This window comes from Arvicanthis niloticus, chromosome 18 (assembly GCF_011762505.2).
Source record: "Arvicanthis niloticus isolate mArvNil1 chromosome 18, mArvNil1.pat.X, whole genome shotgun sequence".
Lineage (NCBI taxonomy): Eukaryota > Metazoa > Chordata > Mammalia > Rodentia > Muridae > Arvicanthis > Arvicanthis niloticus.
This window is the reverse complement of record NC_047675.1, coordinates 21,908,264-21,923,451: the sequence shown is the minus strand read 5'-3', so window position 1 is coordinate 21,923,451 and position 15,188 is coordinate 21,908,264. Positions and strand designations below refer to the sequence as shown.

General features: G+C 40.1%; 1 protein-coding gene across 2 annotated transcripts in view; it reads right to left on the bottom strand.

The window, feature by feature from the left end:
- The window catches only part of Rspry1 (ring finger and SPRY domain containing 1), a 49,279-nt gene that overhangs the window by 13,076 nt on the left and 21,015 nt on the right, over positions 1-15,188 (bottom strand). For both annotated transcript variants that reach the window (XM_034522807.2, XM_076915661.1), the window contains exons 5-10: positions 13,727-13,853; positions 12,912-12,970; positions 10,572-10,638; positions 9,314-9,445; positions 7,705-7,820; positions 6,405-6,548 (exon numbers count right to left, since the gene is read on the bottom strand). In XM_034522807.2, coding sequence (XP_034378698.1) covers positions 6,405-6,548; positions 7,705-7,820; positions 9,314-9,445; positions 10,572-10,638; positions 12,912-12,970; positions 13,727-13,853 — 645 coding nt within the window. The remainder of the gene's footprint in view (positions 1-6,404; positions 6,549-7,704; positions 7,821-9,313; positions 9,446-10,571; positions 10,639-12,911; positions 12,971-13,726; positions 13,854-15,188) is intronic.

Genomic DNA, 15,188 nt, shown 5'->3' with positions numbered 1-15,188 from the left:
CTATTTTAAATCTGGAAGTCCCCAACAGGCTTCCAAGTCATTCTTCTTTCTGTAGTTAACAGGCTCATCTTAAGGAAGGATGCTATGAGCTATTCATTATGTGCCTTTAGGTAAATCTCCTAATTTCCTTCTTCTTTTCATGTTGAGTTAGGCTCTTTCTCACTCTGTAGCCTCAGCCTCTACAATGCTGGGAATACAGGTGTCAGTACCATGGCCTCATGTACTTTTCTTCAATGCCTAGCTAAAAACATACATATTATTGGAATACAATACATGTATATATTGCATTGTATTTAATTCAGGTTAAACATATTCTTAAACATCTGTAATTTATTTATTTTTAAACTGTTTTGCTACCTAGCCCTGGCTGGCCTAGAATTCACTGTCTAGACCAACTTTGTGTTGGACTGATGGTAATTCTCCTGCCTCTGTTTCCCAAGTGCTGGGATTATAGGTATATGTTATATATGTGATAGCATGCACTCCAGGTGCCCTTGGAGACCAGAGGAGGGCACAGGATCCATGGAAATGGAATTATAGATGGTTGTGAGCTGCCATATAGGTGCTGGGAATCAAACCTGGGTCCTCTGGAAGAACAGCAAGTGTTCCTAACAGTTGAGCGATCTCTCTAGCACCCCCACCTTTTGAAATATATTTTATTAAATTATTTATATATATATGCATACATGCATGCATGTATGTATATGAGAGAGAGAGAGAGAGAGAGAGAGAGAGAGAGAGAGAGAGTGTGTGAGTGTGTGAGTGTGTGTGTGTGTGTGTGTGTGTACCCACAGAGACAGAAAAAGGCATCAGATTTCCTGGATTGGAATTACAGGTGGTTGTGAACTCCTTTAGTTAGGAACTGAACTTAGGTCCTTTGAAAGAGCATCAAGAGCCCTCAACCACTGAGCCATTCTCCAGACTTCATTTACTTCTTTATGGTAAAAAAAAAAAAAAAAAACAAAAAGCAAACAAACAAACAAACAAAACAAAACAAACATATAAAATTGTTTTTACTTCCAGAATTTAAAATGTACAAACATTATAGTTTTCATCCTCCTGTTTTTCAACCCCTTCCTCCTTCTCCTTTGGTTTTTATTTGAGACAGGGTCTCTCTCTATTATGTAGCCTTGGCTGTCTCAGAAATAGCTATGTAGACCAGGTTGGCCTAAAACTCAAAGAGATCCATCTGATTCTGTCTTCTGAGGACTGGGATTAAAGATATATGCCACAATGTCCAGCTCTTCTTTAGGTTCTCCTGTAGCACAGGCTAGCCTTGAACTGGCTATGTAGTGTTGGGGATTGGCCCTAAAGCTCTGTCTTAATTTGGCTCCCAAGATCACACAGCAATCTGCATTTTCAGATGCTGAGGGTCCCTGTCCCCAATTGGTTTTTGATTAATTGATAAAGAGCCAACAGCCAATGGCTTGGCAGGATGAGAGGTGGGACTATTAGGATTCTGGGGCAAGAAATGCAGAGAAGAAATTTGGAATCGTGGAAACAGATCAGATTTAAAAGCTTCCGGAGAGAAATCTTCCAGCAATGTAGGTGCAAAGGGAAAGCAGCCCCAATGGGAGGACTGCCCAGAAGGAAACAAGCAACAAAGATAAAATATAGATTCAGAAAGTATTAACTCAGGAATACCATAAGGGAGTGTGTGCTAGTTGCCACAGGGAGGTTTGGAAGCAACCAGCCATTGAGCTAGTCAAGGCATATCAAAACATAAAGGTTCTTCTGTATGTGTGTGTTTTCATTCTCAAATCCAGAGAACTCTGGCTGGTGGTAAGGACTGTATCTCAGAGCTGATTAACTTTTCACAGCTACAATGTAGCAAGGCTAACTTTGAATTTCTGATTCTTCTTCCACCTCCCAGGTTCTGATATTATAGACATGTGTTACTCTGTCTGTCTAACACTCCATAGCTCTCCACACAGACATATAGACAAACACAGAAACATACACACACACAGACACACACACATAGACATGTGCGCGTGCACACACACACCATGCATACAACACATACACCATGCACACACAAACAGAAACACAGGCCACTGTTCTTTCCTCCTCCTGACATTACTATGAGTCACTATGTATCCCTGCCTGGTCTGAAACTCAATATCTAGATCTGGCTGGCTTCAAACTCACAGAGATTCACTTGCCTCTGCCTCCCCAAAGCTGGAATTAAAGGCATGCACCATCATGCTTTTTTCTCATGTTTAAATTGGAGAGCATGCAAAAGACCTATTATAGTGGATGCTCATCAAAAGACAAAAGATATTTTAGCCAATCTATACCTTCAGTCCTTAAAATGCTCTATCAAAAAAATACCATAAAACTATCCTGAACTATCTTAGGTAGGTGACCTAAGAACTGTCCTGAAGCTTCTCATTTCAATGCTCCATATTTGAGTCCAACACTTTATCTCCTTAAGATTGAAACCCATGAACTAAGAGTTAAAATAAAGGCACTGCAAGAAGACTTCAAATATTTTTAAACAGGTGTATCCATAGAATGAATTATGCCTTAAAACTGCAGGCTATCTATATAAGTGAAAGATTAATAATTACAGAATAATACCATGGAAACAAAAAACTTACATTTGAAAAAAATACTATCCTATTTGACCTCAACATTTTTCTAATAGGAACTCAATTAGTTCTTGAATCAGAGAAAATAACTATCTCTTTAAAAAAAAAAAAAAAAAAAAGAGTCAAAATTGGGGCTCGAGAGGTGGCTCAGGTTCAAGGGTGCTTCTTTCTCTTGCAGAAGATCTAGTTTGGTTTCCAGCAACCATGTTGGGTGACTCACAACTGACTTGAACTCCAGCTATAGGAAGCCCAATCGATGTCTTCCTCTGACCTCCAAATGTACCAGCAAGAATGTACACAAACTAATATGCACATACACACCCATACATAAAACCACACAGACACAAACACACACACACACACACACACACACACACACAGAGTGGGGGGATGAGAGAGAGAGGGAGGGAGGGAGGGAAAGGGAGAGAGGAGGGAAAGAAAGAAAAGACAGAAGTCTATTATAATTTAAAGGGCAAGAAAACATTTTTTTAGTCTTAATTTCAGGTGCCAAATATCTACAACTTATAGTTTTAGTCACAAGCTTCACTGATCATAAAAAAAAGGTATCATCTTTGTTATTAGTGTGACTGCTAGAAAATTCCAATAGAAAAATATAGAGAGAAGGTACCTCCATGATACCATCCCTATTTTTAGTTGTAGATTACTTTATCATTTTCAAATGAAGAGACTGAATAACCCTTCAAGATTCTCCTTTCTTAGGAAGAAAGTAAAGATCTGTTGTAAAATAGGAATGGCACTGAATTCCCAAGATTTATTCTTTATTTCCTTTCTCAGTCCCAATTTTTCTCATTTTTGAAATATGTATGTGGGGAAAAAAAAAACCTACCTAAAAAAAAGGGTTGTAGAAATGAGATGACAGACTCAAAAGCAGGTTTTTGTTTGTTTCTTTTTCTTTTTTTGTGTGTTTTTTTTCTGAGACAGGGTCTTGTAATGCAGCTTAGGCTAAGAGACTTACATCATTATGCCTAGCTCAAGATTATTATTGCTACTGTTACTGCTTGTTTGTTTTTGTAAGACAGGGCTATTCTGTATATCCCTGGCTTTCCTCGAACTCACTCTGTAGACTCAGAGATCTGCCTGCCTCTGCCAGTACTGGGATTAAGGGTGTGCATTACCACATTTGGCTCAAGATTATTATTATTTTTTAAAGATTTATTTATTTATTTATTATGTATATAATGTTCTGCCTGCATATATGCCTGCATGCCAGAAGGGGGCACCAGATCTTATTACACATGGTTGTGAACCACCATGTGGTTGCTGGGAATTGAACTCAGGACGGATGGAAGAGCAGAAGTGCTCTTAAGCTCTGAACCATGTCTTTAGCCTTCAAGGTCATTTTTTTAATGTTAAAAAAAAAAAAAAAAAAAGAAATCACTTTTAGGATTCTATCTGAAACAGGCAGCCAGTATTCATATAATTGATAAATTAGTATTAGAAACTAGACAATGGAGATGGTCTCCAAACTTAGTAACTTCTGACTACACAGCAGTTAAAAACAATCTCCAGCTTCCAAACATTACAGGTTCCAAAAGACAAACACCAGCAGACTGGAATCCACACAAGCCGGAGCTCAGGCCTGCCCTGCCCTGCCCTGCCCATTAGCCATTAGCCATTAGCCATTAGCCCTCTTACAACTATTCTCTTCCTAGTCTAGGAGTTTTAAAAAATATTCCTGGACAAAGCTGAATTGATTTCAAACAGCTTTTTTTTTTTTTTCCCCAGACTTATTTCACTTTATTTTTCTGGTATTAAAAACCCTATGTAGTAGCCAAAACTGAGGACTGGGTCTTCTGAATGGAGACTCTGTTGTGAGTTTTCACAAGATGGTCAGTGAATTCCTGATAAGGAGACTTGGTGAATAGTCTCTTTCCAGAGGTCTTGGAGAGGGCATCAGAGGTGGCTTTGGCAAAGGAACAGAGATGATGTCAGTGCCTCTGCCCTAGGTGAGACACATCAGTACTGAGCCACAGTGGAGCCACCTTTTGTGGGAGCTTGCCAATTTTGTTCCCACAGTAGCCTCTCCACACAGGGAAAACAGAATGTTTGGCTAAAATGCTGGCCCCTCAGATGGCAGTGGCTACCTGCTTAAAGCACTTACCGCCAAGAGCCATATGGCCCAGTATGGTTCCCAATATCGACAAAAGCCTTGAACCTGGTCCACTGTCCAGCCCAAGTCTGCTTCTGCACTGGCCAGACCTTTAGAACCTTATCCTTTAGGGATGTGCCCAGGAAAAGTCAGATTCCTTAATGGGCAGTGAGAACAGGTAGGTCTCTTCTAGGACTAAACATTCACGCTCTTGACCATGCCCAACCTGCTGATGGGGATTCACTCCTTGTCTTTAGCTTTATCTCCAAAAGCCCTGTGGCCTCAACCATGACTCAACCTTAGTTGCTAAATCCTTTAATGAAGCTGGCTAGGCCTCCCAAGGACTGAGAACCCTTCCTGCTGCACCAGCATCACTGTCATCTGATGTTTCCTCAAAAAAGGAAGCTTAGATATCTTATAATTTGACCAACAGGAGAAAATCAATTAGTTTAGGTGTTGAAAGGTATGTCTGGACAGGTGTGGTGATACAAGCCTATAATCCCTATACTTGGGAGGCTGGAGTAGGAGGAGCACCTTAAGTTTGAGGTTTGGGCCATATAATGATCTAGGTTAGCAAGACTTATCTCCAAAAAGGAAACAATAGATCTGAAGGAAGGACCTGTCACACTCCCACACAGAGTGGTATCCCAGACTTCCCTTTACCTCAGCACTTTCTAAAACAAAAAATAAATACTGAAAGTAAATATGGGGCTGGAGAGATGGCACAGCGGTTAAGAGCACTGACTGCTCTTCCAGAGGTCCTGAGTTCAATTCCCAGCAACCACATGGTAGCTCACAACCATCTGAAATGGGATCTGATGTTCTCTTCTGGTGTGTCTGAAGACAGCTACAGTGTACTCAGACATTAAATGAATAAATAAATCTTTAAAAAACAAGAGAAAAGAAAAAAAAAGTAAATGTTCCTATTAGTTACAAGGTAAGAGTCAAATAAGAAAAGTGAGTCAATAGTTAATACTATGGAAAGAGAATTTGTACAAGGCCGCTTTTTTTTAAAGACACATTTAAATTTTTATTTATGTGTCCATTAGTGTGTGTGTGTGTGTGTGTGTGTGTGTGTTGTGTGTGTGTGTGCGTGCGCCACATGTGTGTGGAGCCCACTGAGGCAAGAAAGGGCTGTTGGGTCTCCTGTCGTGGAGCTGAAGTTACAAGTGATTGTTAGCAGTCTTATGTGGATAGTAGGAACTAAATTCAGGTCCTCTAGGATGATCGGGAAGCACTCTTAGCTACTCAGTAATCTTTCTGGCCCTCTACAAGATTTCCAAAGCTTAATCTCAAGATAAAAATCATTTGTTGCCAGTCTGGCAGTGGTAGTACATACCTTTATCTCTGCACTCGGAAGGCAGAGGCAGGTGGATCTTTGAATTCGAAGCCAGCCTAACCTATAGATCAAGTTTCAGGACAGCCAGGGCTATACTGAGAAACCCTGTCTCAAAAACAAACAAACAAACAAACCAACCAACCTAGATGAACCTAAAATTCAAGGGAAAAACCCAAAGGCTAAGGGGCATTTCCACTTGTTTCCCATTTTAAATGGTACAGTGAGTCACTGTCAGGAATCTGGCACCACCTAGTTACTGAGCAAACCTATTTGAAATATAAGCATATCTGATTGAGTATCTCTAACCCATCCAACAGAAGCACGCTGCTGCTGCTTCCTTTGAATGACCCCAGGTACTCACGTGGTTCAGAAACTTGCTGTCTCGAGTAGCCCAGCCAATCTGCATGACACCAGAAGTGACCACTGTTACTTCGTAGTACCACACCCCAGTGTCCACACAAAAAGTGCAGCGTACACTCTCAAAGGAGGAGGCGTCACATCGAGCCTGGCAGAACCAAGGAGTACAAATCAATCCATCAGTGCCTGAAAACCACCAAGTAACTGGCATAGGGAAGGATGGATGGAGTTTTCCTTATTTAAGCTCCTGGTGGGATAGCACTGTCCATCTTCAGTGATTTATAAAAACATAAGACTGAGTGAAACAACCCTACTATTATTTCAGTATAGAATTTCATGATGGCTGTTACTATAAGTAGTCAAAGTTCCTGGCTTCTTTTTTTTTTTTTTTCCAGTTCTTAAGAGGTCTTGCTTTGAGATCAGAATGTTTACAAATGCACAAACATTGCCTTCATCAGATAAAGATGGAAAAGGGTAAAGACAGGGTACATACATATAATTATTTGGCAACCACTGTTCAAACTGTACTTCAATCCTGAAATGCTAAGACCTATGGTACTTTCCTATATGTACACCTGTATATTTCCACCAACCTGCATTTTAAAGTTGGCAATATTTAACATGAGAAAGAAAATCACCAGGTCTGGTACAGTTGTCCACACAGGCATTTACAAAAGGAGTGGCTTCTTTGGGAAACACTTGTCTTTGTGCTTTTAGTTAAATAAAATGGCAAAGATTAAAAACAGATTAGCACTAGAGAGCTGTCTCAGCAGTTAAGAGAACTAGCTACTCTTTCAAAGGACATGGGTTTGATTCCTGGCACCAACATGGTGGCTCACAAACTCCTGTAACTGCAGATCCAGGGAATCTGATGTCTTCCTTCGGCCTCCACAGGCACCAGGCAAGCAAATGGTACATAGACATACATGCAGGTAAAACATTTATATACATAGGATAAAGGTTTTTTTTTTTTTTAAGGTTTAAAAACAAATATACTTAGCTAGGACTGTAACTCAGCGGTAGAACATTTATTTAGCAATAGTGAGCATTACAAATCAACAATCCAGACATAAGTAAACCAGTCAACAAGCACTGCGGTGCTACAGCAGAAGCAGTAACATGTGAGAGGGAAGAGTGGATAACATCGGAAGCATTCTCTATCCCTACCACTTTTACCTTTAATCACTTTTTGGTTTAAGAAAAGTTTCTGCCTATTCTGTTAGACAGTGTTTTTGTTCTGAAACAGGGCATGAAAAATGGGAACAAAGTAATTTTAGCCCTCAGAAGGTCTGTGAAAGCTTTACCTCCAAGCCGTGAGGTGAGATCTTCAAGTACTCGCTGACATCATTGCTGTTCAGCATGGCCCTAATGTTATTCAAGTCCACTTTCTCGTAGGTTAGTTGTCTACCTTCTTTTAAAACTGCAAAAGAAAAAGTGGTCATGTTTCCTAGGGAAGGCTATAATGGTTTGGAAAAAGGGAAAAAACTACTGTTATCTCTAGCTGCCATACTTGTCAAGGAGTGAAAAGCGAGTAGGGCCTGGCATCTGAGCTTTGCTGTTACATGGACTAAGTGAATGCCAAAAAAAAAGGGCAGCACTTTGAGTGCAGTTTGAGTGTTTCTAGTCCCTGTATCTATTATAGTTTGTAAGGCAAAATCCAAATTACAGGTCTCACTCTGTAGCCCTGACTGGACTACAATTTGCCATGTAGACCAGGTCATTCTCAAACTGACAGAAGTCTACCTGCTTCCATCTCCCAGTACTGGATTAAAAGTGTGAACCACCATACCCAGACCATTAGTTGGTTTTGGTTTTTGAGCCAGGATTGAACGTAGTTTGGTTTAAACTCACTATGTAGCTGAACTCCTCTCTTGCCTTTGCCTCTCAAATGCTGAAATTACAGCTATGTGTTGTCATGCCTAGCTTCCAAATTGCATTTACTCAAAATTACTCTTTAGCTAGCACTATAAAGGCTATATTCCAGGTTAGAGCAAGAATTAGACATTATGTGTTCAACTGAGTTAGCACAGTGCTAACAACAGAGATAATAAAGCAATTTTAAAGCAGTGTGGTTTGTATTCTAATAGCCTTTGGAGGAGAAAAAGAGAAAAAGTTAAAAATAACTGCCACAGTCTAAGAAAGAATTAATTTGGGTTTAAAGACCATTTGAGGTAACGAGGAGAGGACAAAGAAGGTAAATGGGCTGGGAGTACAAGCCAGTGGTAGAATGGTTCCTAGCATGAGCAAGGTTCTAGACTCTATCCCTAGCACTGAAATTTAAATTAAATAATAAAAAAAGATATTCTGTCTTTTTTATTTTCTTGCCTCCCTGATTAGGCTATTTCTTCTTCCTTCCTGCCACTGAGACCTCTGAAACTATGAACCAGAATAAGTCATTCTTCCCGTTAGGTTGTTTCTGTCAGACACTTTGTAACATGACAATAAAAACACCACATAAACACAAATAAAAAGAAAAGACAGAGAAGAAAGTACAAGTATGAACAGGGCCAGAGTTAGAGCTAACAGGACCTAGTTGGAGGGCAGTAAGGAAAATGTGTGTTAGAAAGGTCTTACACAGAGCAATATAGTTAAAGGTCTATGAACTTGAGAATGCAAAATTAGAAGCATTCCAGTTAAATCTCATCTGAAAGGTGCCTAGGATACTTTTGTTAGGGTATAGAGAAGCTTATTAAGAAGCTTATGATCCTACTGAAGACAGGGATTTAGAAATGTAAACAGATTTTGGCTGGTGAGATGGCTCAGCAGGTAAGGGCACTTGTCTGATGACCTGGAACCCACATGGTGGACAAAGAGAACTAACTCCTGGAATTTTTTCTCTAACCTCTACGAATACTTGCACCCCACCCAGCTCAACAGTAGAAACCATTTTTAATAAGGACAACTCCCACTTACAGAGATTGTCTAAGCTCCACTGGGCACAGAAGCCAACCTGACGTTTCAGATAATCAGGGTCATCAGCCCACAGCTCCAATGTGACCAGTCGGTCACTAATACTGGATTCAGAGATAGTCAATTTGTTTTCACCTGTTTGGAAACATGAAATATTTAAATAACAATGAAAGAGGAAGATGAGGATGTGCAGTAGATTAGTAGTGGTATGGAGTGAGGGAGACAAAAGAGAATTTGAGGATTAAATTTCTACCAATGCTTCCTTCTAGGAATAACATAGCCGAAGAACTATAGCTACTTTCTGGCAATCTTAATGCTATTTTTTAAAGATTTATTTATTATTACTATTATTATTATTATTTTGTTTTTAAGACACAGTCTCTCTATGTAGCTCTGGCTGTCCTGAAACTCACTATATAGACCAGGCTGACATCAAACTTAGAGAGCCACTTCCCTTTGCATTCTGAGTCCTTGGGATTAAAGGCATGCATCATAACATCCAGCTTAAAATTTTGTACTTATGTATATGCATGTAAGTCTCCGTATGTGTATGTTACGGGTGTTTGAGTGGCTGTAGAGGCCAGAAGAGGGTGTCAGATCCCTGGAGCTGGAGTTACAGGTGGTTGTAAGGTGCTCAACAATGTTGGTGCTGGGAACCAAACTCTGGTCTCTGGAAGAGCTCTTAATCAACTCTCTAAAGTGACCACATCACTCTATTATGTTTTAAAATTTTGTGTGCGTGTGGTTTATATACGTATTTATACCTGTGTGAATATATGCATACATGTGAGGCATGGAAGTCAGAAGAGGGAACTGTGTGTCCTCGTCTATCAGTCTCCACAATTCCTTTGGCAGGATCACTCCTTGAACTAGAGGCTTGCATTTTCTTGACCGGGCTGGAAGCCAGCCAGCCTGAGTAATCCTCTTGTCTTTGTCTGCCTCAGAGCTGAGGTTACAGGTATGCATGGAATGCCTGGCTTCTTACTAAGTGCTGGGATCCAAACTCAGGTCTTCATGATTGCATAGCAAGTGCTCCTAACTGCTAAGCCCTCTCTCCAACCCCTATCACTAAAGTCATAGTTATGAAAGTAATAATAATCACCCTGCTTGGAATCTTAGCTGAGAACAATCTTTGGTTTTGGTCCTGATATATTTTGCTGGTCTTAAAACCAGAATGTGTGTACATTTGATAGAGTTCAAAGTGCAGCTCATTTTTTTATAACCAACAAAGATCATTAGTGCAAGAAGTCACTATACCTACTTGTCTGGGCAAACTTTTCCAGTGCAATCAGTGCAAAAAGCATGACCGTGGGGTGGGACTGTAGCTTCTAAAAGACAACAAAAGATAAAAACAAGTTACCCCCAGCAGAAGCAGTAAGGTATCAATTTCATGTTCTATTTAGTACATGGCAGTCTATATATTTGGAATAGCAGAAAAGTTGCTCTTATTCAAACTCTCAGTTGGCCATTTGACTAATGGAGAATCAAGATAAGAGTCGATCTGTTTTTTTTTTTTAAGTCATTAATTGGTAGATAAGGATATTTCAGCAGTGGATATTTCATTGTATTAGGGCTTTGTTAACTAAAATACCATTGATGCTTACATTCATTAAAACAAGCCAAAAAAAAAAAAAAAAAAAAAAAAAACCCAAACAAACTAGAATTTTATCTAAAAATGACCTTTAGAACCCTCAAAATAATAGCAATAGAAATAATAGCAGCCCCAGATTTATAAATAATGACATTATCAATGAACATCTTAGTTTTTTTTTTTTTTTTTTTTGAGACAGGGTCTATTATGTAGCTCTGGTTGTCCTGGAACTTGCTATGTAGTCCAGGCTTGCCTGAAACTTAAAGTGATCCACCTGCCTCTGACTCCTAGTGCTAGAATTGAAGTCAAGTGCCACTGTGACCAGCACATCTTAGTTATAATCCAGTTCCTGCAGGAAATTCTACAGGTGCTTGTGATGACAGGAGAGTGACAAGTGCTCTTGACTTACATTTGAGTTTACAGCATGTGAGTTTGCACTTAAAGAAAGGCCTACATGTTTAGTATCTTCTCTTCTCACATTCTTGCTTTCTCCTAGCTATGTTGGGAGCCTCCAGAGAGTTCTGGAACCCCAATACATTTCTGTGGTGCCTGCCAAAGTTCAGCAAAACTCATAGAATCATCTCTCTGTTATAAAGCATCTTTATCCTTGCCATATCCTTAACCCTCCTGCCTGCTTTTCCAGCCTCAAACCTTTCTCCCTGTTCATGTCCTCCTATCTGTGAACACTGCCTTCTCTGATCAGATAGCTCTGTTACTAGACTTCTATCTATGCTGCTTTAGTCAAGAAACTCACTGTGAGTTCCTAGTCTTAACCTTGTGTCAGGAGCTAGCTAAGTAAGCCCCACCTTCATCAGGAAGTCTGTCTTTCATGATTACCACAGGGCCCTTGTCACCCAATCACTCCCACCCCTCTTCATCTTCTCAAAACTCAAATAGCACTAAGCCTGGAGAAAGTAATTTTGCTCTTGATCACATCCTGTCATAAAGCAGTAGTTAACTGTTGTTTGGATGGTTCTATTTCTTTAACCTATAGTGAACTCTGTATCGGTAAATGACTGTCCTACTACTTTGTATCTCCTAGTTCTCACTCAGAACATTGTAAGGGTTATTTTAAGTACATATTGTACAGGCTAATTTATTTGTAAATAAACTGGACAAATTCAGGCTTACAGACTACATGGGGTCCTTTTTGGAGTTCTTGTTTGGTTGGTTTGCTTTTTTTTCAATACAGGATTTCTCTGTGTAGCTCTGGCTATCCTAGAATTCACTCTGGAGTTCCAGGCTGTGTAGACCAGGCTGGTCTTAAACTCAGAGATCTACTAGCTTCTGCCTTCTAAGTGCTGGAACTAAAGGTGTGTGTCATTACCACCCAGCTTAGACTGGAGTTTTTTAAAAAGACAATTCTTATTAGGCTTACAAAAAAATAAACTAGAAAAGACAGGCTAGTCAAAACTGCAGTCAAGTGCTGTGAGTGATAGGAAGACACCTTCAACAAACCAGACTTCATGGGTGATATATCAAACTGTCTATCAACGACAGTTTTAATTGTGGTAGCAGGAAAGGGAAAGGTGGGCAAATACAGATTCATATCACTGAGAACCTGGCCTGCTGTTGGAATGTTATAATTTGGTTTCCAGTGTGTGAGTGTGTGTGTGTGTGAGTGTGTGTGTGTGTGTGTGTGTGTGTGTGTTTGTGTGTTTTCACATGCGAGCACATGCTGGAGTGTTCTCCATTATTATTTGGTATATTGTAAGGATACCCAAACAGTCCAAAAGTCCTAGTGGCTATCTAAGAACTAAATTTAAAAACTAGAGTAACTCATAAATTCCTATTCCTCCCTCCCCTCCTCCACCCTGTGTGTGTGTGTGTGTGTGTGTGTGTGTGTCTTCTGTCTCTAAACATAGGAGGTGTTAAATATACACCCAGGAAACACCTGTACATAAAATTTAAAATGGATCTTATCCCCTGCATCAGGGACTATGCTAATAATTTGAGAAAAACATACAATTCTATATGACTGGGAATAATCAGCTTTGATGTCTTACTTACCAGACATTGTAGTAAATATTCCAGTATTCCTGGGCTAAGTAAACCTATACTTGCAGGACCTAAACAAACACAGCAAAAACTAGACATGATTAACAGTGTCATGCTATTTTAAATCAGTAACTAATGACAATCAAATTGTTTTGCTTGAGTTTCATTCTCTGACACACATTACCCAGGCCTTCTCTCTCAGGCTAGTCCTACTCCCATCACTGTTTCACAGCTTAGCAACTGAGTCTACCATAAAGAGACTAGCTAGGTTGGGCCCCTGGGGAGCCATGACCAGCACCCACAGGTTCTGATTTTGAATCCATTATTCTTCCACTTTATATAAAGTAACTAGCTGAGATATTTTCATGTAATTTGCTGTTAATATTCCTAAAGTGGACAATATTCATTATTAGATATGCATATAATAATTATTTGTTATTCTAAATGTAGCCTTTCCCCTGTCTTTTAAGCAAATCAATACAACAAATTTATCTTAAATTTCTCTGAAAAAAAAAAATCAACAAAGCTAAATTAGATTGCACTTAACTGAGTCTTTTAAGTAATTTTCTTCCTTTTAGTCCATTTCTGTTCATTCCTTTTTTGTTTGTTTTGAAAAAGGGTCTCCCATAGTTCTGGCTGGCCTCTAATATACTTACTATGCAAGGGGGCTGGCCTTGAACTCTTAACCCTCTTGCCTTAAAGTGCTGTGGTTATAGGCTTGTGCTACCATATTCAGCTTCTTTCCTTCTTTCTGCTGTAACAGGTTTGTCAACGGTCTGCAGCACAGATGTCTCAATGTCAAACAAGTAAGCATGTGCTTGAGTTACCTGCTAGTTTCTCAGCCAAACAGCCCAGGACTGCAGATGTATTCCTATGTTTGGCGGGGTGGCCTGAGTCCTGGCATGCTACCTCTCCATTTAAATTAAGAATTTCAGTCAATTTCTGGAGTGCATCCTATTAAAAAAAAGTTGCAAATAGATTTGATGAATATATACTCTGCAAGTTATTTCTCCAAGAGAATTCCCGGAAAAAAAGCTATAAAAAGATATTCAATGAGATTAGAATGATTTCATAAAATTATTTCATTAAGAATGGTATCATAGCTGGGCAGTAGTGGCGCACGCCTTTAATCCCAGCACTTGGCAGAGGCAGAGAGGCAGAGAGGCAGAGAGGCAGAGAGGCAGAGAGGCAGAGAGGCAGAGAGGCAGAGAGGCAGAGAGGCAGAGAGGCAGAGAGGCAGAGAGGCAGAGAGGCAGAGAGGCAGAGAGGCAGAGAGGCAGAGAGGCAGAGAGGCGCAGAGAGGGGCAGAGGCGCAGAGAGGGGCAGAGGCGCAGAAAGGGGCAGAGGGGCAGAGGGGCAGAGGGGCAGAGGGGCAGAGGGGCAGAGGGGCAGAGGGGCAGAGGGGCAGAGGGGCAGAGGGGCAGAGGCAGAGGCAAGCGGATTTCTGAGTTCAAGGCCAGCCTGGTCTACAGAGTGAGTTCCAGGACAAGCAGGGCTATACAGAGAAACCCTGTCTTGGAAAAAAAAAAAAAAAGAAAGAAAGAAAAGAAAGAATAAAAAAAGAATGGTATCATTATTAATGGGAAATGTCTGATTAACCTTAAGTTTTCTCAATGCCAGATTCAATTTCATCCAAAATGTACCAGTTATAGCCAATGCATACTTCATCCTTTTTTTTTTTTTTTTTTGAGATGAAGTCTTGGTATATACAATCACACATGTAGCCATATATACCAAGGTTATCCTGGAACTCACTATGTAGCCCAGGTTGGCCTTGAACTTGTGGCAATCCTCCTGCCTCAGCCTCCAGAGTTCTAGGATTATAGGTATGTAACATCAAGTCCATTTTAATACCTACCTAGCTAGCTACCTACCTACCTACCTATCTACATATATACTTGAATCATTAACCAGATTAAACCCATTCAAATTTCAAAGATTAAGCACAGTAACTTGGTCATGGTAGAATATACCTAAAATTTCTGGACTCAGGAGGTTGAGGCATGAAGAATGTAAAGTTAAGGCTAAACTGGGTTACATAAGGCTATGTTACACAGCAAAACCCTGTCTCAAAAATAAACCAAACATACATAGTAAGACCCTGACTTAAAACAATAAAAAGTTATCCCCCTTCTCCCACCCACCACAAGTCAAGGGCTCAGTCTAGCTCTGTTTGGCATAGAGTCCAGGCTGGTCCTGAGCTCATTCAATCCTCTATGTCAGCTTTCCAAATGCTGGATTGCAGGCATAAGCCACTATACCCATTTTTTTTCTTTTAAGACAGAGTTC